The sequence below is a fragment of the Brassica napus genome, chromosome C4 (assembly GCF_020379485.1).
Source record: "Brassica napus cultivar Da-Ae chromosome C4, Da-Ae, whole genome shotgun sequence".
Classification (NCBI taxonomy): domain Eukaryota; kingdom Viridiplantae; phylum Streptophyta; class Magnoliopsida; order Brassicales; family Brassicaceae; genus Brassica; species Brassica napus.
Genome location: NC_063447.1, coordinates 60,734,513 through 60,754,546, shown reverse-complemented (window position 1 = coordinate 60,754,546; position 20,034 = coordinate 60,734,513). Strand labels below are relative to the sequence as shown.

Sequence of the window (20,034 nt, the reverse complement as noted above, 5' to 3'; positions counted from 1 at the left end):
AATTACGCAAATCTCTGTTGTGCACGAAATTACGACTATTTTTTAAAGACAACTCCTGTGTCTTGTATCGTGTATCTCGCACATAAAATTTGAATTATGGGGGCATTATCGATAAAATATATAAAGAATATATTTTCATCATACACCACAAACAAATGTTCTGGAAATGTCACATTTTATCACAGATACAAAGCTGACCCTGAATTTTTGGAAACTACAAGCCAAAAAAAAATGGTCAAAAGAAAAATTATGCACAAAGGTGGACTCGCCCTAACTCTTTTTATAATGATAATTAACCTTTGAACAACTAATTAAAGATACATACAATATGTTTTTTTTCTCTAAAAATTGGTCGATTAAATATTCATATATAATCCTTATCATCATTTATTAGCCTGTTGTAGCTTACTTAAAAAATCACTTCCTACCAATGTTTTTAAACTCGACGCGAACCGGACGATTTACCGGGTCGCTGGGTCACTGTATCGACCGCGAGCGAACCGCGGGTTAATAAATAAACTAAAATTTAAAATAATATATCAGCTATGTAAATAAAAATATAGAAACTAAAATTTAATATTTTCTAAATGTTCTTATAAACATAAAATAATAGTCTGGATGTGTATATTTTTATGTTTAATAACATTTAGAAAATACTTAACTTTAATTTTTATATTTTTATTTTCATTTGATATACAAAATATCAAAAAATAGTTTAGATTATTTATAATTTTGTCTAACAAGGTAAGAGTTATGGCATCTAAGAAAATCAAGACATAAAATTTATAAATATTTAAATGTTTAATGTGAATAATAAATTAAATTTCAAATACAAAATAAACCAAAAGTGAAAAATCATTATAAAAAATTATCAATAACAGAAATAAACCAACTCCAAATCACATCAACTAGTTTTGGTTCTGTCTACCATTGTTCACTTTTATTTTCTTCAAGTGGCATAGTGAAATCTTCATTAAAATCTAAAAATCACAAATATAAAACTGAAAAGGAAAAACTTAACTTTTTTTTGTCGGTATATCACTTCTTAATTAGAAATTTAGAATATAAAACATAATCTAAAAACATAATTAAAAATTAAAAATGAAGTAAACGTTATTTATTGGTTCAACCAGTGGTTCAACCGGTATCGGGTTCCGGGTTCTATTGGGTTTTTGCGGGTTTCTAAATATTGTGTTTTTCACAAAACTCAAACCGGATTTTTTTAGGGTTGCCGGGTTTACCGGTTCAACCGCAGGTTCGGGTCGGGTTTCAAAACACTGCTTCCCACCAAATTGATTAATGTAGATTGATTATTTTTTCACTTCATACGTTGATCAATTTTTAAAAAGAAATAATATATGCACGTCCGGCGTCCCATGACTTCAGACGCTTTTCTGTTTCCTTGATTTTATAGGTTAGAAATTTCCAAAATGCTCATATTTTTCACTCATGTATTATACGCACAAAATAGTAAATTCATAAAAATTTATGATGGTTCTTTATATGTATAGAGTAGTGAAATTTATATATATTGTAGTTCCGCTTAAAATAAATTATTATTTTTCTTTTATCGCCCATTTTTAAGTTACTAAACGTATATAATTAAAAACTGAAATGCAATATGTAGAAATCCGGGCATTGATTGTTGATTAACATTGATGATGATACTCATGCGACTGGCTTATGATGAACCATACTAATACTCATTGTTACAAACTCACAGCAACATCATAAATCCATCACTCGCCACAATAATTTTCTTTAGTGTATGTTCAATTTCACATTTTGACCCTTCACTTTCTTGAATGAAAAATTATACAAGAAAGTGATTTGAGTGTGTTAGAAAAAAAAAAGATTTGAGTCATTCTGACCAATTATCTGGGAGAGACTATAATAAAATACTTCCAATTACCTTAAATCATCAGGCGTTGTTTCTTGCCTAATATATGATGGAGCATGGTCTCGCTAAGAGACAACAAAATCTTTAAATAAATTAAACAAGTTGTTTAGCAAAAATAAAAAAAATAAATTAAACAAGAGAAAGTACAAATATAAAACTCTAAAGGAAGATAAATGTATAAAATACAAGATATAGAATAGAAGCGTTTACGTGACAATCTCAATTTCACTCCATACCTCGAACTCATTCAAGCTTAGAAACCTAACTTTTACTGTTCCTTTTGATTTGCCTATAAATACACGTTCGTCCATACTTCTCTAATTTCAAATATACAAAGCAAAACACAGAGACAAGAATCATAAACAACAAACATTTTCAACATAATCCCAAAAAGACGACACGCATTCCTTCTTCCAAAAATCCACTTCCTACGTACCAACCACAATGGCTCATTGTTGCACAGTTCTTACCGGTTTACTAGTATGGTCTCTTTTGATGCTCTCATGGTGCGAAGCTTCAAGAAACAACATTAATAGATATGATCATTCTTATGGAACGTTCAAATCCAATAGCTTAATCAAGCGAAGAGACGATATCACTCGTCTGAAAAGTGTTGCAAGAGCCTCTTTGCAGCTTCCAACCACCGTTAGTGTTTCTGATTTTGGAGCTAAAGGAGATGGAAAAACCGACGACACGCAGGTATATACGCATACACACATATCTACATGACTTATAAATATTTTGAGACGGTCATGTATATAAATTTACGTTATTTGTACTAATGATCCATGCATGCATGCATATGATCAGGCGTTCGTGAATGCATGGAAGAAAGCTTGTTCTTCAAGTGGAGCTGTAAATCTCTTAGTTCCTGAAGGAAAAACTTATTTCCTTAAGTCTATTCGATTAAATGGCCCATGCAAATCAATTCTTACCGTTCAGGTAAATTACAAAGTTGACAAAAAAACAATTACAAAGTTGACTATTTGTTAATTATATACGTATACTACATGTGATCACGTATATGGTTTTGAATATATAAATGAGCGGTTGACGAATGGAATGACAGATTTTAGGAACGCTATCGGCATCTCAACAACGATCGGATTATAAAGATCTCAGCAAATGGATTACGTTTGACGGCGTTAACAGTCTAACGGTTGATGGCGGGGCCACCGGAACTGTCAACGGAAACGGCGAAACGTGGTGGGAAAACTCATGCAAACGGAACGAAGCTAAGGTGTGTGTCTGTACATGTTTCATTTACTTAATATATATCTACTATTTACATGTCATCTTGATATATTGACACTTTTTATTGTTATTGTTATTGTTTTCAAGAAATGCACAAAAGCCCCAACGGTACGTAGAAACATATTTGACATTTTCATGTAATACTGACGATGGCTGTGATCATGATTGGACAAATGTTTTACATGCATGAATATATGTATTTTATATGCAGGCTCTTACTTTCTACAACTCAAAGAATTTGAGAGTTAATAATCTGAGGGTGAAAGATGCGCAACAGATCCAGATTTCGATTGAGAAATGCTCCAACGTTCAGGTCTCAAATGTTGAGGTCACTGCGCCTGCTGATAGTCCTAACACTGATGGTATCCACATCACTAACACTCAAAACATTCAAGTCTCCAAATCCATCATTGGAACAGGTTAGTAATTACATCCTCGTTATTTAAAAGAGTTGCGTGCATATCCAGAAAACTAATATTTAAGGGTTTATCGTTATAATTTATAGAGATTGGTCTTAAAAGAGTTTTTTAATGGTTGCTTTTCTATGCAGGTGATGATTGTATATCTATTGAAAGTGGATCACAAAACGTTAAAATCAACGATTTAACTTGCGGCCCCGGTCACGGTATCAGGTATCAATGAATTGTTTTCAGTATATTTACCTAAGAAATTCAACCGTAATCTTTTACATATAAATTTGAAATTTCCTTATAAAACATGAGCAGCATTGGGAGCTTAGGAGATGACAATTCAAAGGCATTTGTATCAGGCGTGACTGTGGATGGTGCTAAACTTTCCGGTACAGACAATGGAGTTAGGATCAAAACTTACCAGGTGAAAATCACAAACTAAACCTTCAATTTTAACTAGCCTATCAAGTTCATCTCAATTTAACTTTTAAACCCAATTCAATATAGGGAGGGTCTGGAACTGCTAGCAACATTATATTTCAGAACATTCAGATGGAAAATGTGAAGAATCCAATTATAATCGACCAAGATTATTGCGACAAGAGCAAATGCACTGAACAAGTTCGTTTGAATCTGATCAAATCTTCCATTACTAAGCGTCATAATAATATAAACTTTTCTCTAATCATTTACTACATATTTTCAGAAATCAGCGGTCCAAATAAAGAACGTGGTGTACCGGAACATAAGCGGCACAAGCGCATCGGACATAGCAATAACTTTCAACTGCAGCAAGAACTATCCATGCCAAGGAATTGTAGTCGACAAAGTGAACATTAAGGGAGGGAAAGCAAGTTGCAGCAACGCTAATGTGATGGATAAAGACGGTGTTTTGCCTCAGTGCAAATCCACTTGATTAACTAGACCTATCAAAAACTCACATAGATGTATAAATACATATAGACCGATACAAAGTATACAAAATTATGATATATACTTGTGGATATATACATGGACAATGAATTTAAACATATTGTTTATATGTCAAAATAGTTTATGAATAGACATATAAACAACATGTTCAAGAGATTTATTGTCTTAATGTATATACTGCATACTAAATTGTTTGTCTAAAACTTCATATAATAAAAACTGTTAATCTTCATGATGGTGTGATTTGTTGTGATAACAGTATGATGTCTATATTTGTAAAAAAAAAAACAGTATGATGTCTATTGTAGATTTTTATCTAAATACATAAAAATTGAAAAAAAAAAAATGACATGGCTACTTGACCGATTGATTCAAGTTAATTGTTACTAACCAGGCCGATAAACAAATTGGGCCTTTAAAGCCCGTTAATATTTATCAGTGAAAGCGAAGTCTGTTACTTGGGTTACTAAACAAAGGCCTTTAGAAAACCCTAACTCTTATCGCAGCACCTGAGCTATATATTGCCGCAGCTAGGGTTTTCGCTAGCTCACGCTAACACACAAAGCCGCAGCCATTTCCATCTCTCTCGCAACTCAACTTCGAACAATGGCTGAACGAGGCGGAGAACGAGGCGCCGAGCGAGGAGGAGACCGCGGCGGTTTCGGACGGGGATTCGGAGGAGGTCGCGGCGACAGAGGAGGCCGCGGAGGTCCGAGAGGCCGAGGCGGCAGACGCGGAGGACGTCCCACAGAGGAGGAGAAGTGGACCCCAGTGACCAAGCTCGGCCGTCTCGTGCAAGCCGGAAAGATCCAGAAGCTCGAGCAGATCTACCTCCACTCGCTCCCCGTCAAGGAGTACCAGATCATCGACCTCCTCGTCGGTCCAACTTTAAAAGACGAGGTGATGAAGATCATGCCGGTTCAGAAACAGACCAGGGCCGGTCAGAGGACGAGGTTCAAGGCTTTTGTCGTTGTCGGAGACACGAATGGTCATGTTGGTTTGGGTGTGAAGTGCTCCAAGGAGGTGGCGACGGCGATCAGAGGTGGGATTATATTGGCGAAGCTGTCGGTGATTCCCGTGAGGAGAGGGTACTGGGGGAACAAGATTGGGAAGCCGCATACGGTTCCTTGTAAGGTTACGGGGAAGTGTGGGTCTGTTACGGTGAGGATGGTGCCTGCTCCGAGGGGGGCGGGGATTGTGGCGGCTAGGGTTCCTAAGAAGGTGCTTCAGTTCGCTGGGATTGATGATGTGTTTACTTCTTCCAGGGGATCTACTAAGACTCTTGGAAACTTCGTAAAGGTTTGAACTTTATTCATTTACTTGGTGTTTGGAGCTGTGTATAGATTGAAAGTTGATTCCTTTTTGATCGTTGCGTGTGGAGGTGTTTTGGGTAATATTGCTAAATGTAAAAATTGCTAAGCTTGATTAGTTTGAATAAGCTGTCTGTGTTAAATGATGATTTGTTTGTGTTGTAATGAGCTGTCTGAATTTCATTATTTGTTTGTGTTATTGCTAATTTACAAGCTTAAATTTGATTCCTTTTGATCGTTTCGTGTGAGTTGTTTTGTGTAATTTAGCTTGATGTAGTTGATGGAAGTAAGAATTGTTAAGCTTTAGAGCTGTCTGTTAATGTTGAATTGTTTGTGTTGTATTGAGCTGTCTGAATTATTATTTGTTTGCGATTTATTTCTAAATCACAAAGCTCTAAAGTCGTTTGAACATATGCATCATTTGGTTAGTGTTTATTGCTGAATTTTCATGATTTGGTTGTGTTTATTGCTAAATTTGAGATTACATTATAATCTTAATTTGTACATATATTCATCATTTTTGTGTTTATTGATTTGTTTGTGTTTATTGATGAATCACAAGTTTCTATGATTAATCTTCATGATTTGGTTGTGATTATTGCTAAATTTGAGATTACATTATAAGCTTAGTTTGTACATGTATACATCATTTCACTTGAATTTTCACAGACGAGCTGGTGATATATTTTTTTTTTTAGTATTTTCCATGTATTGCTTTGTAAGAACGTTTAAATGTTAGTTTTCTTGAATGTTTTTTTCTTTGTAAGAACAATTAAATGTTTGTTCAGTATTTTTGAATCATTCATTGGTTAATCATGTTCAACATGTATTTTTTGTAGGCTACATTTGACTGTCTCCAGAAGACTTATGGATTCCTGACACCAGAGTTCTGGAAAGAGACGAGCTTTAAAAAGTCACCGTACCAGGAGTACACTGATCTGCTGGCCGAGAAGGGAACTGCAACCAAAGCCATCACCGAGGTTGAAGACCAAGCCGCCTCCTAAATAAACAAACAAGCAATGCCCACCTTGTTTTGTTTTTGGATGATCCTTTCATGAGTTTTATTTTGTTCGAACCTTTTAGTATATGTTGTTTGCTGGATTGCTGCTATCTTAAGTTTTCATCATCTTCCCAAACAAAGTTATTTTTGCTCTAGTTTTTTTTTTTTATAATCGATGGTTATACTCTAGTATTTTTTTACTTGAATTTCTCTAATTTTCCATCAGTTGCGCTATGTTACACATTCTAAGGTTGATTACATAGTTGATCCGAAATGATTAAAAAGGCTGGATGTTGTAATAAATTGTTGGATATACTTTTAGAATAATATATAATTAGGGGGATTAAATTATAAATTAAAATTAAAAAAGACAAGTCTTAAATGGATTGTTGAACTGTGAGAAGGTGAAAAGGTGGAGACTTTGAATAGAAGAGAATAAATCAAAAGTTGACGTATCTTCTCCGAAATTTCAGCTATTTCTAAATACGCGGATTCTGATTACTCTGTTCTCTCTTGCCTGATAAACCTTCGAATTGAGTTTTTTTTTTTTTTTCATTTCTTTTTTTGGTTCTTGTCGGAATCGTGAGAAGCTCTGTCTCTTTGTCGGAACCAATGGGGACTCCGGAATTTCCAGATCTGGGGAAACACTGCTCCGTCGATATCTGCAAGCAGATCGATTTCTTGCCTTTCACCTGCGACCGTTGTCTCCAGGTTCCTCTTTCCTTCTCTCTCTGTTTTGAATCACATGCAAAATGAATCGTCTTTGTTGCGAATAATTGTGTTGTATCACTGTCTGAATCGCATGTCTTCGATCCTGGGAACTACTATATCATCTTCCTTGTTCTTTTGTCGTTCGTGTTCTTGGAGAACCAAGAGAAAAGTCCCCGTCTTTCTCTTATTACCCGCGAGGAAAATCATCTTTTCTACATGCGACCAGTTTGATATAGGATCGAGTTTGATTTGATTTGTTCCGACATTAAGTTTGTCACTTAAGTTCTTTGTAATTACGACCTTGTTCTTTGGCATTTCGCAATTCTCCGCACTTAATTCACCAGAGTTCTTCAAAATTCACTTAAATTCATCATGATTGCCATTAAAGATTCGATCTTTTTGTTGGTTTACATTAACATATTTGAGTTTATGGCTGGTTCTTATGTTTTCGCTAGAAATTTGCATTTAAAGATTTGTTCTTTTTATGTTAATGACTTGTGTGTTCGCTCTTGTTTACATTGATTTGATCTTTTTCAGGTCTTTTGTTTGGATCATCGGAGCTATATGAAACACACTTGCCCCAAAGGCGACAGAGAAGATGTCACAGTAATTATCTGCCCGCTCTGCGCCAAAGGAGTCCGGTTAAACCCAAACGAAGACCCAAACATCACATGGGAGAAACACGTCAACACAGACTGCGATCCATCAAACTACGAAAAAGCCACAAAGAAGAAGAAATGCCCTGTTCCAAGATGCAAAGAGCAGCTAACATTCTCCAACACCATCAAGTGCCGCGACTGCAACGTCGACCACTGCTTGAAACACCGTTTCGGACCTGATCACACTTGTCCCGGACCTAGAAAACCCGAACCACCACGCTTCCTGGGTTTCATGAGTGGTGGGAGTAGTAGTAGTAGCAAGAAAGAAGCTAAAACAATAACAAGACCTAACAAACCTTCTTCTTCTTCGAGATGGTCTAATCTTCTATCTTCAGCAGAAGCTGGGATCACCAAGCTCGGTAACGACATTAGCCATAAGCTTCAGTTTTCGAGCAGCAGCAGTAGTGGCAATGATGGTATGGTGGAGGTGTGTCCACAGTGTGGTGCGAAGTTCTCTTCGGTTGCCGTTCTCGTGGAACATGTAGAGAAAACACATGAGAGAAACAAGAAGCAGAGCTATGGCAAAAGTCACAAGTGCTGAACATCTTTTTGTATTGTTTCTTCTCTTTTACTTGGTTTGATACAAACCAAAGAAAAAGTTTCACATTCTTTGAACTTAATTTTAAATTTGATTATATACCAACAAAAAATGTTATTGCCACATGTTATTTACCACATTCTTTCAACTTAATTTGAAAATTGTTATACACCAAGAAAAATGTTATTCCCACATGTTATATACCATTATTTCTTAATTCTCTCTCTTGCTAGTTCTTTGAACTTAATATTGTCATATATAAAAAAAAAATATTGTCATATATAAAAAAAAAAAGTTACTGCCACATGCTTTGGTCAACTAACTAGTACCGAATTGTTCTGGTCAACTGACGTCATCACTTACGTAATCTCCCGCGGTAAAAAAAAAAAAACAGATTACCGACCCCACGTGAATTCTTCAATTTTAACGGCGTTAATAAGAAGTGACAGGCAGCTAACTTAACGGTGCAATTAAAACGTAATTAATTTGTGACAACGTGAACTTGTCGTAAGATTATTATTTTTATCAAATAGTACTATCTCTAATCCAACTTTCGGTTTATACAAAAAAAATCAGTTAATTTGACTCAGTGAAGAGTGAATGAGTCCATTGACTCTGTACACGAATTTCGAGAATATTCAGTGCACTAAAATGCAAATTTTAACTTTCTAAAAATACTCCAAGAACATGCGCACACATACACTCTTATGAGTAATTAAGTACTAATTAAAGAAGAAATTTTAAGAAGATTACGTTTGCTTTATTTGCACTTGTAATGAGCTGGCAAAGAAAATGCAATAACTAACCCCAGCTGTAATTCGCATCTGACGGCTGAGATTACTTCCCTTATGAAGAAAAAGTTCAAAGTAATTAAAAAAAATAAAAATAAGAAAAAGATATTAGGCGAGTAACGAAACGGCAGAAGGTGGAACCCGCGTTGTGCCGTTGAGGAAGAAGAAGAAGAAGAGATCATTTAGCGAAGAGATTATCCGGCGAGTAAAATTCTACTCAGAGAAGACAATCGGAGATAGGGATTCGATCAACTTTTCAGTCTCCGATTCGAGCTTTGATCCGAGGTAATTCGATCAATCTGGGCTGTTTGATCGTTGATTTACTCTGGGTTAGATGATTCTTCGTAGTGGATTGTGGATTATTTGATCGATTAGAAGAGTAGTAATGTGATTCTTCAGTTTCAGGCGAACGATTGAGTTTTGAAGGAGTACCTTCTTGACCGAGGAAGCTCTAGGGCTTTGTTCGGTGGATCAAGAGGGAGGAGAGGAGATACTTTTTGAGAGAGATATATTATTGAACAATTGTGTGGGGGGGTTGAAGAAGAAGAATGAGTGCAGTGTCGGGGGTGATCTCGAGGCAAGTTTTGCCTGTGTGTGGTAGCCTTTGCATTCTCTGCCCTGCGTTTCGTGCTAGGTCTAGGCAGCCTGTGAAGAGGTACAAGAAGCTCATTTCTGATATCTTCCCTCGCAATCAGGTTGGTCATTTACACACTCTTCTAGTATTAGACTTTTGTTCACTTGTTGTTTGCTTATTGTTCTCCAAATTCATTAGTTACTAGCTTTGACTTGCATTGTCATCCTCATAGTTGTTAAATTAGGCACTTTGTGGCTGAAGTAACATTTTCTATGATGAAATTGTTAATCTGTGTTTCTAATCGTGCATGCTTCTCTCTTTTCTATGTGAGCTTGTCGATCTTCATTTCATGTCGCTATGAGTAACTGTCTCTAGTGGATGAGACATTATGTACTGTGTTACTATAATAGGAAACGGGAGGTTTACCTCTTGGTGTGTTTGGTTTAGTAACTTCTCACTGGTTACCATTTCTGATAGGAGGAAGGCCCAAATGACCGGAAGATTGGAAAGCTATGTGAGTACGCTGCAAAGAATGCCGTGCGTATGCCAAAGGTACAATTTTTTTCCAACGCCAAGTCTAGGCACATTTACATATGTGAAAAACTTTTTGTTAGTAACTTTAGTATGGATTTTAGCAACTCCTACTTATGGTTTTGGTCAGTTTATAGGTTTAAGTCAGATTACTCATTAAAGTGATGTAGTTTATATCGCTTTTCTCCTAAATTGTACTTCTCTGTTGTTTAATATACGTTTTTTTCAGATATCAGAATCTCTCGAACAAAGATGTTACAAGGAATTGAGGAATGAGAATTTTCAGTCGGCGAAGATAGTCATGTGCATATACAGAAAGCTTCTGGTCACTTGTAAGGAGCAAATGTGAGGTCATCCTTCTTTAGTTTTCTTTACAAAACACCTCATATTTTATCTTGTGTCCAAGATCTTCTGTGGTTTAACATATGAACTCAAGAAACTTATCATGACAGCAGGAGTATTTCAGCATGTTTAGGTTACTTGATTAATTGCCATTTTTCTTTTTTCCAGGCCTCTTTATTCCAGTGGTTTTCTAAGGACAGTGCAAGCTCTTTTGGATCAAACTCGACAAGATGAAATGCAAATTGTTGGATGCCAGTCTCTTTTCGAATTTGTAAATAATCAGGTCAGCTTCTTACATGCTTGATAGAATTCTCTTGTAGCCACATGCCAGGGTGCTTTCAGATAAAATAGTTAAGGACATAAGAAATAATGATATAACATGATTGATTTATGCTAGCAAAATTTTGCAGAAGGACGGCAGTTCCCTATTTAACTTAGAAGGCTTTCTCCCAAAGCTGTGCCAATTAGCACAGGAAGGTGGGGATGATGACAGGTCGCGGAGCTTGCGTGCAGCAGGACTTCAAGCCCTTTCAGCAATGGTAATTCGGTTATGCTGTTATGTCTCTCTAGATTCCATTCTTATAAATTGTAAGTTTACAAGTATCTTCTAATGCATTCTGGTCTTTATCTATTTCTAGATTTGGCTGATGGGTGAATACTCTCATATTCCTAGCGACTTCGACAATGTAAGTAGATCTCAGGGTCAGGCACTAGTTTCTTTTGTTTTTGACAAATATTTTTGGGTTTACGGGTCCTATATATCTGATCTGCTTTCCTGCTTCGAACTTAGTTGATTTCTTGTATCTAACGATAGAAAACGGAGGGAAAACTTGTTGGTTTTGCTTTCCAAATTCCTTGGCCGAAGGTTAAAATGCCATAATAATCTAGCAGTTAAGTTTGGCCAACTGTTAATTTATGTAGAACTGGGGAGTTGGATCGCATTGGTAGAATTTTCTATTTGGCAAATTTTAGATAGCACATGTTAATATCTGTTAACTGATCAATTTAATACTTGCATGGCAGGTTGTCTCAGGAGTCATCGAAAATTATGGACACCCCAAAAAATTAACAAATCCTTCTGATAGTGGCAGAAAATGGGTGGATGAAGTCTTGAAAAATGAAGGTCATGTAGCTCATGCAGATTACCATATAAATGTTCCTTCTTGGAGAACGGTTGTGAATGAAAAGGGTGAACTAAATGTGAAAATGTAATTACTTCTCTCGTCAGTTCTTTTTACGTATGCTCTTTTTGGTTCTTTCCCTCTCTTCAATGTATTTTTCATTTTTTCAGGGAAGATTCCTTGGACCCTAGCTTTTGGTCCAAGGTTTGCCTACACAACATGGCCAAGCTAGGTGAAGAGGCCACAACCATGAGACGTATACTCGAGTCTTTGTTCCGTTACTTTGACGAGGGGTATCTATGGTCGACGGAAAATTCGATTGCATTCCCTGTTTTAAGAGATCTGCAATATTTAATGGAAATATCTGGTATTACGCTCTCAATAATTTTCATTTAGCCCTTCACGCATGATCAGTGCTCTGAAATAGTTCTGCAATCTTGCAGGGCAGAGAACACACTTTCTACTGTCCATGTTAATTAAACACCTTGATCATAAAAGTGTGCTTAAGCAGCCAAGCATGCAGCTCAATATTTTAGAGGTTACCACCTCCCTTGCTGAAAATGCAAAAGTTGAACACTCCGCAGCAATAGTCAGCGCAATAAGTGATATCATGAGGCATCTGAGAAAATGCATGCATTCTTCTCTAGATGAAGCAAATCTGGGACCTGAAGTAGCAAACTCTAACAGATTGGTCACCGTAGCTCTCGATAAGTGCCTCGTCCAACTGACCAAAAAGGTATATAATTATAGAGTGAATATTGTATCTTCTTCTCTCTCTTCAATATATACTGAGGCTGATCTATCAATTTTATAAGGTCGGAGATGCTGGCCCAATTCTGGATGCTATGGCAATGATGTTGGAGAATATCTCAGCTGTCACAGATGTGGCAAGAACCACAATCGCTGCTGTTTTTCGCTCGGCTCAAATTATTGCCTCTATACCAAATCTGTCTTATCAAAACAAGGCAACCTCTCAATAACATCTAGTATTATTTTTCCTCTGGTCATTGATAGATATATTAGTTCTGATTTTAATACTTTTTTGTCGCAGGCTTTTCCAGAGGCCTTATTCCATCAGTTACTTCAAGCTATGGTCCATCCAGATCATAAAACACGGATTGGCGCCCACCGTATATTTTCTGTAGTGCTGGTACCAACCTCGGTCTGCCCTCGTGCTTCCTCAACCACTACTGACCTTCAGAAAGGAATGGGTCTTCCTCGTTCCCTTTCAAGGACCGCGTCTGTCTTTTCCTCCTCAGCAGCCCTTTTCGAGAAGCTGAGGAAGGATAAATTCTCGTCAATTCTAACTTGTGATCAGAGCCAAAACGAAATGCCTGAGGAAGAACCTGGAAACAATAGGGGGACAATCCTTGACAAATTGGAAGCTTCATACAGTCAAGCATACAGCTCTTGGAATCAACCAGTGGCCTCAGTAGCAGATAACTCTGTGGCTCACTTAAACTCTGATCTGGTACATTCTTCCAACTTTGTTTGTGTGTGTGAAAAATCTTACCTCTTGATTTATGCTTATTGTTCTTAGGTACACCTTGGGTCAGTCAGTCTCTAATTTGTCATCTTATTTTCTCATCAGGATGCTGTTTATATAAGGCTAAGTAGTCACCAGATAGGTCTTTTGCTATCATCAATCTGGGCGCAGTCCATATCTCCTGCAAATACACCAGATAATTATGAGGCGATTGCTAACACCTACAGTCTTGTATTGTTGTTCTCTCGTGTTAAGGTAAAATGTTATTTTATATCTACAATTGACCTCTGCATTTGAGTGTTTTAAATCTGATTAGATCTCTTATGTTATTTGCTTACACTTCTCTGTTAAACATATCACAAAATTCTTATTTTCAGAATTCAAGTCACGACGCTTTGATTCGGAGTTTCCAAATGGCACTTTCCTTGCGAGATATTTCTTTAATGGAAGGAGGTAAGCTTCCACATGTTTTTGATCCTTTTTCCTTTGCTCCTAAACTATGATGTAGTCTCATAGTTTAGAGGAAAAGAACAAGTTCTTGGTTTCTTTGAATTTACTAGATATATACTGGAGTAAATATACGTGTATGGAGGGAGCTGTGTTTGAAAATCCTCTTAAAAGCTATTGTGTTACTTTGAAACTCTACTTCAGATCTTTTGGAATGTTAGTCAATTATTCCTTATATTTACAGGACCACTTCCTCCATCGCGACGAAGGTCACTCTTCACTCTAGCTGCATCAATGGTTCTGTTTTCCGCAAAGGCATTCAATCTTTTTCCTCTGGCTGATTTCACAAAAGTAGCACTTCAGGGACCAACGGTACGTTTGATCATTGTGATGAAAACGTTGCCACTCCTTAATATTTATGTCTCTATATTCTTATGGTCCTAAAATCTATGGCATGACACATAAATTATTTTCCACTTTGCTTTAACTTCCTCGTCTACTTAATATAGATTGACCCATTCTTGAGCTTGGTTGAAGATCACAAGTTGAAGGCCGTAAGTACAGATCAGCTGCCGACAGCTGCGTATGGATGCCAAGAAGATGATGCTTCAGCTTTAGATACTCTTTCAAACATATCAATCTCCACTGAACACAGCAGAGGAACCCTTGTCTATGAAATTGTCAAAAGCTTAGAAGATATGTGCAATGTAAGCCTATTTACCATCACCATCTCTCCACAAAACCGCTCTAAATCAGTTAGTAACCAAAGTAAACTATTTTTCAGTCTGAAATGGACAAAATGCGGGAGCAGCTGCTCACTGAGTTCATGCCGGACGATGCATGTCCACTCGGAACCCGCTTTGTAGAAGAAACCCAGAAATCATTTCAGACTGACTTCGGAGATGTTAAACCCCAAAAGGTACTTACTAGCTCTTCTGCTTCTCATACCACTTGAGATGAACATTGTGTTGAACCTTGGTATATTATCTTCAGGATGCGGCACTCTTCTCTCACGAGGATCAAGACTTTGGAGATGGCATTGAAACCGTTGCAAAGAACAATCCTGTAACAGTTGCTGAGATCCCAGACCTCCTGACCGTCAATCAAATTCTAGAATCTGTAAGTTCGAGAAATTAGATTACAAAGTCATCACCTTAATACTAACTATACTCGTTTTTGTTTTGTTTTGTTGAAAGGTTGTAGAGACAACACGTCAAGTGGGTAGAATCTCCTTCCACACTGCAGCAGATGCATCATACAAAGAAATGACGCTTCATTGCGAGAATCTGCTAATGGGAAAACAGCAGAAGATCTCGAGTCTTTTGAATTCTCAGCTACGACATGAGAGTTCTGTTAACAGCTCTCCACGACAGCATGATGAAGAGAATAAGATCGCAACGTTCCATCCTATGATCAATTCCGCATTTGACACCGAGGTATACGCCTTTATGGTCTTGAAACTAATCCAAGCCAACTCTCTAATCATCATTTTTGTATTGATGAGTACTAAAAAAACTTGTTTAGGTTGAAGTCCCTCTACTGGGGAAGGACTTTGACATGAAATCGCCAAGAACACCATTGAGAATGAAGTCGCCAAGAACACCAATTAGAACTATTCAGACACAGTGCTATTCAGAACTCCAAGATAACACAGAAGCATATAAACTACCAGCCTCGAGCCCTTACGACAACTTCCTTAAAGCTGCTGGGTGTTGATCATATGGGAAGAACCAAACCATGAGTCGCTTTGGTTTCTAAGTCTCTGAGTTGCATTTTTTAGTTTCTTCATACAGAGAGCATGGTCTCGTAGAGGTTCTCTGTTCCTTTTTCACTTAATTCTTTATCCAATTTATTTGTTTCTTCTTGGTGTGATGTGTATAAAGTACAAAGAGGCCATCTGGTGTTCATATGGTTTTGTAATTTTAAGATTTATTTGATTCTACAAGAAAGACTATTGAAAGGTTTGAGCATTATGTACATTGAACTCTTCTACGATCCAATTACTAATTTGTGCAATTAGATAAGCAAATAAAGATTGCAGTTCATCATAAGACTATTTAATACCCATAAGAGAAGCTAACAAATAGGAAATGTAACAAAGGGAACTATGCATCATTATATTCACTCTCTCATTTGCTTAGCTTAACCTCTTGAAGCATTTCAACTACTTTCTTCATCTTTGGCCTTTTTGCAGGTGTGATGTCTGTGCAAAGCAATGCAACTTTCAGAGCTGCAAGCATCTCCCTCCTCCAAGCAAAGGAAACAGTGCTAAGCTTGGCATCAAGTATCTGTTCAGGTGTCTCTCCTCTCCCTGAAGCTCCGTGGACCCATTTCACCAAATCTACTCCTTCACCAAACTCTTCCTCCACCGGCGCTCTTGAGGTTAGAATCTCTAGCAACACCACTCCGTAGCTGTATACATTCCCTGGTGCAGTCACTTGCATTGTGTATGCATACTCTGAGGACAAAAAAAAACAAGAAAAATATGTTGAATTTTATGAAAGTTATTAGTACTAAAAAAGTAAAAACCAGAGTTCTAAAAATCGGTCTAGGTGGTGTCTACGCGGCAAATCCGATCTTAACTAAACGATTTTTCAAGACCGTCAATAATCTCATATAAAGCACCTAACAGCAGCAGCTTAGCGATTTCTCAAACATTGGTATAAAGTTTACTATACCTGGAGGAATGTAGCCAAAGGAGCCAGCAACTGAGCTAATACTCGCTGTCCCTCTGGACGGATCCAAAAGCTTCGAAATTTCGATTTCCCCAAGCACTGGTTTATAACCAGAGTCTAGCAACACATTGCTAGAGGAAACATCAAGGTGAATAATAGCGACATGGTGAAGAAACGCTAAGCCTTCAGCTACTCCAACGGCGATCGACAGCCTCATCGGCCAGTCAGGTTGGTACTCTGGCTTCTTAGCAGACTCATGAATCAGCTGAGCTAAGTTACCATTAGGCAAATGCTGATGCAACAAGAGAGCAACATCTTCATATATAACAAACCCAATCGGTGTAACCAAATGGTCATGGCAAAGTTTGCTGAGTCTTTCAAGTTCTCTGATCATTTTGTTTTGATGATTAGTTATGGCTCTGTCCATAGACTTGAGCTTCTTCACAGAGAGAACCATCCCTGAAGGCATAACGGCTTTATAAACCGAACTGAAAGTTCCAGTGCTGAGTTTGTTTGTCTCCTTCATCGTTGCTTTCACAACTGCATCAAGATCAATCCCTTGCTTGAGATTCTCAAGGAAGACGTTTCCAGCTATAATCTCCGGCTGCTCATCCTCGACGTTTTCTTCAACATCGATGTTTTTCGCCGCTGCTTTCTCTTGTTTCTCCCTCATCATGAAGAGAAGAACCACCACGGAGACTGAGACAAAGACGGCAACACCTGAACCAATCACTGCAAGCACAACCCTGTAGGAGACTCTGTGATTGTACCTCAAATGCTCAATAGAATATCCACAGGAAGAGCTCAACGGCGATCCACAAAGCTCTTTGTTCCCCGAAAAGCTCGAGTTTGGAGACTTTTGAAAGGGGACAAAGACTGGAACTGGTCCGCTCAAGAGGTTGTTTGAGAAATTAACCTCAAACAAACTCATCATACCTTTTAGCTGTTGCGGTATGGAGCCTGTAAGCATATTGTTGGACACATCCAATGACACAAGCTTGTCAAGCCTTCCTAGCTCTGAAGGCAATGATCCATGAAGATGGTTGAAACTCAAGTTAAGCGCTATCTGCAGACTCCTCAACCGACCAATCTCAGGAGGAATGGTTCCAGTCAAGTAGTTTCGACCCAGCTGAAGCTCAAGCAGCTTCACACAGTTTCCAATCTCATGTGGGACCTCTCCTCTTATGGAGTTTTGATCAAGAAGCAGATACTGAAGCCTAGGCATGCTGCAAAGCTCCTTAGGGATAGTGCCGTTGAGTCTGTTGTTGCTCAAATCAAGCTTGTTGAGGTTTCCTAACCCAAGAAACGATTTAGGGACTTCACCAAAGAGACTATTACCAGAGAGAATCAGCTCTTGAAGATTCATGAGCTGACCAAGCTCTGCTGGGATGGCTCCAGCAAACCCATTAGCTGCTAGATTCAGCAGAGTGAGGTTAGAACACTTTGAGAACTCTGCAACAATCTCACCTGAGAGACTGTTATTATCTGCTTCGAAGTAAGTAAGTCCACTAACGTTACCAATAGCCCTCGGAATGGCTCCCACAAGCTCGTTGTTCCCAATTCTAACGCTGGAGAGGTCACTGCAGATTCCCACCTCTTCGGGGATCTCACCGGAGAATCTATTCTGTGTCAAGACCAAAACTTTCAGCTTCCCTTTCTCAAAAACCTCCTTTGGAATCTTCCCTTCAAGCTTGTTTGAGTGAAGATTCAACAGCTCCAGCTCAGAAACCAAACCTAACCCTTTAGGTATCTCCCCAACCAACTCATTCTCATAAGCTGTAAACACTCTAAGGTTACTCAAATTCCCTATCCATTGAGGTATAGAACCGTTTAAACCGTTTCCAGAGACTTGAAACTCCTCTAGCCTCTCTAACATCATAAGCTCATCAGGTATCTCTCCCACAAGCAAGTTATTAGAGACGTTGAGTGACTTAAGACCTCTAAGGCTACCAAACTCAACTGGGATTCTTCCGACAAAACGGTTTAAAGACAAATCAAGAAACTGAAGCTCAGACAAGTCGCCAAAGGAGGCAGGAACTGGTCCGGTGAAGCTGTTACCGGAGAGATCTAGATGCTTTAACCTCGTAAGGTCAGAGATTAGAGTGGCGTTACCTTTGAGATGAAGCCCTGAGAGGTCAAGCATTTCGACGAACGAGTTGTTGGCACCACCGCACTTGAGCCTAACCCAATTACAATAGTCTGTGCCGTTGTCACTCCATCCTGGGACACTAAGCTCTCTGTGAATAGCTAACAATGCGGCTTCATCGCTTAGCTGAGCTTCGATAAGATTAGATTTTGATAAGAACCCAACAATCAGAAGAGCTGGCAAGAACCAGAACGCCATTTTTTAGAATTAAAATCAATCACACACTCTTCTTCAGAGAAACACACAAAGGAAAAGTTTTGATCTTTTCGCCATTAAAGGTTTGGTTTTGGAGTCAAAGGAACTGTTTTTAGCTGTTTTCGGACAAAACCCATGTCAGATTTGTAAGAAAAAGAAGTGCTTTTGAGTGTGGTTTAGAGACAAGACAGAGAGAGCAAAGCCCATGTGTTTTAGGGAGATGAGAGAAAGGAAACATCCATCAGAGAGCAAAGACTGATCATAGGGTTAAGGTCTATGCGTACACAGAGAGAAGAGAATGCATTTCGTGTTTTCTTTTAATATATATCACGAAAATTATGATTGCAGAACCAAACAAAGATCCTCACTTCAGAGACAGAGTGAGAGAGGAGAGAGAATCCACCAAAGCAAACGCACTTGGAAAGGAGGGAATATATTTTCTTATTTTTATTTATTTAATATTTACTAGTAGTATTATATTGATTTCTGATATAAAAGTTTTTATTTTTTTCACGAGGCAGTGCAACTGTGCAAGTGATGAATGAATGGATGAAAGCGCATAAATATATCTGACACATTTTTTTTTACTTTTGTGAAAAAGGAATTTTTCAAAAAGATTAAAGAAAAAATGTACTGTGTACGTTTTGATAATTCTTTTCTTCTGACGTTTTTCTGAGCCATTCTGTCTTCAATACCAGAAAAGTAAAATATTTTTTTTCTAATCTATAATCTTTTTGATTGCCTTCTTTCAGATATATTTTTATTATCCCAATGTATAGCAAATGAAGATTTTCACCCCAAATTTTTTTTTTTTTGGTAAACTATTTTCCCCCAAATTTTATTTTAAATCCAAATGTGGAAATGATTTTTACGTCGTATCCACAGCATGAAAACTTGTTATAAAAATGTATACACGACATAATGCCTTTTCTGACGTAAAATCAAACAGAAAATAGATAGTTATATTGAACAAGGAAATTGGTTTACCAAACCTATACTTTATATTCATTC

The 20,034-nt window shown here is 37.7% G+C and overlaps 5 protein-coding genes across 7 annotated transcripts; 4 read left to right on the top strand and 1 right to left on the bottom strand.

Moving 5' to 3' along the window:
- The first annotated feature begins 2,217 nt into the window (after nucleotides 1-2,217).
- On the top strand, nucleotides 2,218-4,827 carry LOC106395558 (polygalacturonase ADPG2). Its single transcript, XM_013835977.3, has 9 exons — nucleotides 2,218-2,599; nucleotides 2,711-2,842; nucleotides 2,970-3,140; nucleotides 3,242-3,262; nucleotides 3,366-3,573; nucleotides 3,705-3,786; nucleotides 3,880-3,988; nucleotides 4,072-4,185; nucleotides 4,271-4,827. The coding sequence occupies exons 1-9, from the start codon at nucleotides 2,345-2,347 to the stop codon at nucleotides 4,478-4,480; spliced, it is 1,302 nt and encodes a 433-aa protein (XP_013691431.1). The 5' UTR covers nucleotides 2,218-2,344; the 3' UTR covers nucleotides 4,481-4,827.
- A 174-nt stretch (nucleotides 4,828-5,001) lies between these two features.
- Nucleotides 5,002-6,962, top strand: LOC106391681 (40S ribosomal protein S2-2). Its single transcript, XM_013832380.3, has 2 exons — nucleotides 5,002-5,796; nucleotides 6,647-6,962. The coding sequence occupies exons 1-2, from the start codon at nucleotides 5,104-5,106 to the stop codon at nucleotides 6,809-6,811; spliced, it is 858 nt and encodes a 285-aa protein (XP_013687834.1). The 5' UTR covers nucleotides 5,002-5,103; the 3' UTR covers nucleotides 6,812-6,962.
- Nucleotides 6,963-7,176: 214 nt separating this feature from the next.
- Nucleotides 7,177-8,838, top strand: LOC106391680 (zinc finger AN1 and C2H2 domain-containing stress-associated protein 11). The gene is made up of 2 exons (XM_013832379.3): nucleotides 7,177-7,518; nucleotides 8,056-8,838. Exons 1-2 carry the CDS (start codon nucleotides 7,420-7,422, stop codon nucleotides 8,716-8,718), a joined length of 762 nt encoding a protein of 253 aa, XP_013687833.1. The 5' UTR covers nucleotides 7,177-7,419; the 3' UTR covers nucleotides 8,719-8,838.
- Nucleotides 8,839-9,588: 750 nt separating this feature from the next.
- LOC106391677 (protein SEMI-ROLLED LEAF 2) lies at nucleotides 9,589-15,984 on the top strand. Of its 3 annotated transcripts, none has more exons than XM_013832376.3 (20): nucleotides 9,589-9,791; nucleotides 9,906-10,201; nucleotides 10,558-10,632; nucleotides 10,841-10,956; nucleotides 11,122-11,236; nucleotides 11,364-11,492; nucleotides 11,592-11,639; nucleotides 11,977-12,161; nucleotides 12,245-12,441; nucleotides 12,518-12,810; nucleotides 12,890-13,039; nucleotides 13,126-13,545; nucleotides 13,666-13,815; nucleotides 13,938-14,013; nucleotides 14,252-14,379; nucleotides 14,517-14,714; nucleotides 14,792-14,926; nucleotides 15,001-15,126; nucleotides 15,204-15,443; nucleotides 15,532-15,984. In XM_013832376.3, exons 2-20 carry the CDS (start codon nucleotides 10,055-10,057, stop codon nucleotides 15,721-15,723), a joined length of 3,120 nt encoding a protein of 1,039 aa, XP_013687830.1. In that variant the 5' UTR covers nucleotides 9,589-9,791; nucleotides 9,906-10,054; the 3' UTR covers nucleotides 15,724-15,984. The 3 variants fall into 3 exon arrangements, with proteins under 3 accessions (XP_013687830.1, XP_013687831.1, XP_048611184.1); XM_013832377.3 differs by having other exon boundaries at nucleotides 9,592-9,791; nucleotides 9,912-10,201; XM_048755227.1 differs by lacking the exons at nucleotides 9,589-9,791; nucleotides 9,906-10,201 and having other exon boundaries at nucleotides 10,841-10,961.
- LOC106391679 (leucine-rich repeat receptor-like tyrosine-protein kinase PXC3) lies at nucleotides 15,962-19,440 on the bottom strand. Its single transcript, XM_013832378.3, has 2 exons — nucleotides 16,686-19,440; nucleotides 15,962-16,465 (listed from the first exon to the last, which is right to left on the bottom strand). Exons 1-2 carry the CDS (start codon nucleotides 19,024-19,026, stop codon nucleotides 16,137-16,139), a joined length of 2,670 nt encoding a protein of 889 aa, XP_013687832.1. The 5' UTR covers nucleotides 19,027-19,440; the 3' UTR covers nucleotides 15,962-16,136.
- Between the last annotated feature and the right edge of the window lie 594 nt (nucleotides 19,441-20,034).

Excerpts from the sequence above, each read along its gene's own strand:
- LOC106395558 (XM_013835977.3), top strand. The coding sequence starts at position 2,345 with ATGGCTCATTGTTGCACAGTTCTTACCGGTTTACTAGTATGGTCTCTT. Across the intron at positions 2,843-2,969 it reads AATCAATTCTTACCGTTCAG|ATTTTAGGAACGCTATCGGC; the intron begins GTAAATTACAAA and ends ATGGAATGACAG. Across the intron at positions 3,787-3,879 it reads GGCCCCGGTCACGGTATCAG|CATTGGGAGCTTAGGAGATG; the intron begins GTATCAATGAAT and ends AAACATGAGCAG.
- LOC106391681 (XM_013832380.3), top strand. The coding sequence starts at position 5,104 with ATGGCTGAACGAGGCGGAGAACGAGGCGCCGAGCGAGGAGGAGACCGC. Across the intron at positions 5,797-6,646 it reads CTCTTGGAAACTTCGTAAAG|GCTACATTTGACTGTCTCCA; the intron begins GTTTGAACTTTA and ends TATTTTTTGTAG.
- LOC106391680 (XM_013832379.3), top strand. The coding sequence starts at position 7,420 with ATGGGGACTCCGGAATTTCCAGATCTGGGGAAACACTGCTCCGTCGAT. Across the intron at positions 7,519-8,055 it reads CCTGCGACCGTTGTCTCCAG|GTCTTTTGTTTGGATCATCG; the intron begins GTTCCTCTTTCC and ends GATCTTTTTCAG.
- LOC106391677 (XM_013832376.3), top strand. The coding sequence starts at position 10,055 with ATGAGTGCAGTGTCGGGGGTGATCTCGAGGCAAGTTTTGCCTGTGTGT. Across the intron at positions 10,957-11,121 it reads GTCACTTGTAAGGAGCAAAT|GCCTCTTTATTCCAGTGGTT; the intron begins GTGAGGTCATCC and ends TCTTTTTTCCAG. Across the intron at positions 11,640-11,976 it reads TTCCTAGCGACTTCGACAAT|GTTGTCTCAGGAGTCATCGA; the intron begins GTAAGTAGATCT and ends CTTGCATGGCAG.
- LOC106391679 (XM_013832378.3), bottom strand. The coding sequence starts at position 19,026 with ATGGCGTTCTGGTTCTTGCCAGCTCTTCTGATTGTTGGGTTCTTATCA. Across the intron at positions 16,466-16,685 it reads CTTTGGCTACATTCCTCCAG|AGTATGCATACACAATGCAA; the intron begins GTATAGTAAACT and ends TTTTGTCCTCAG.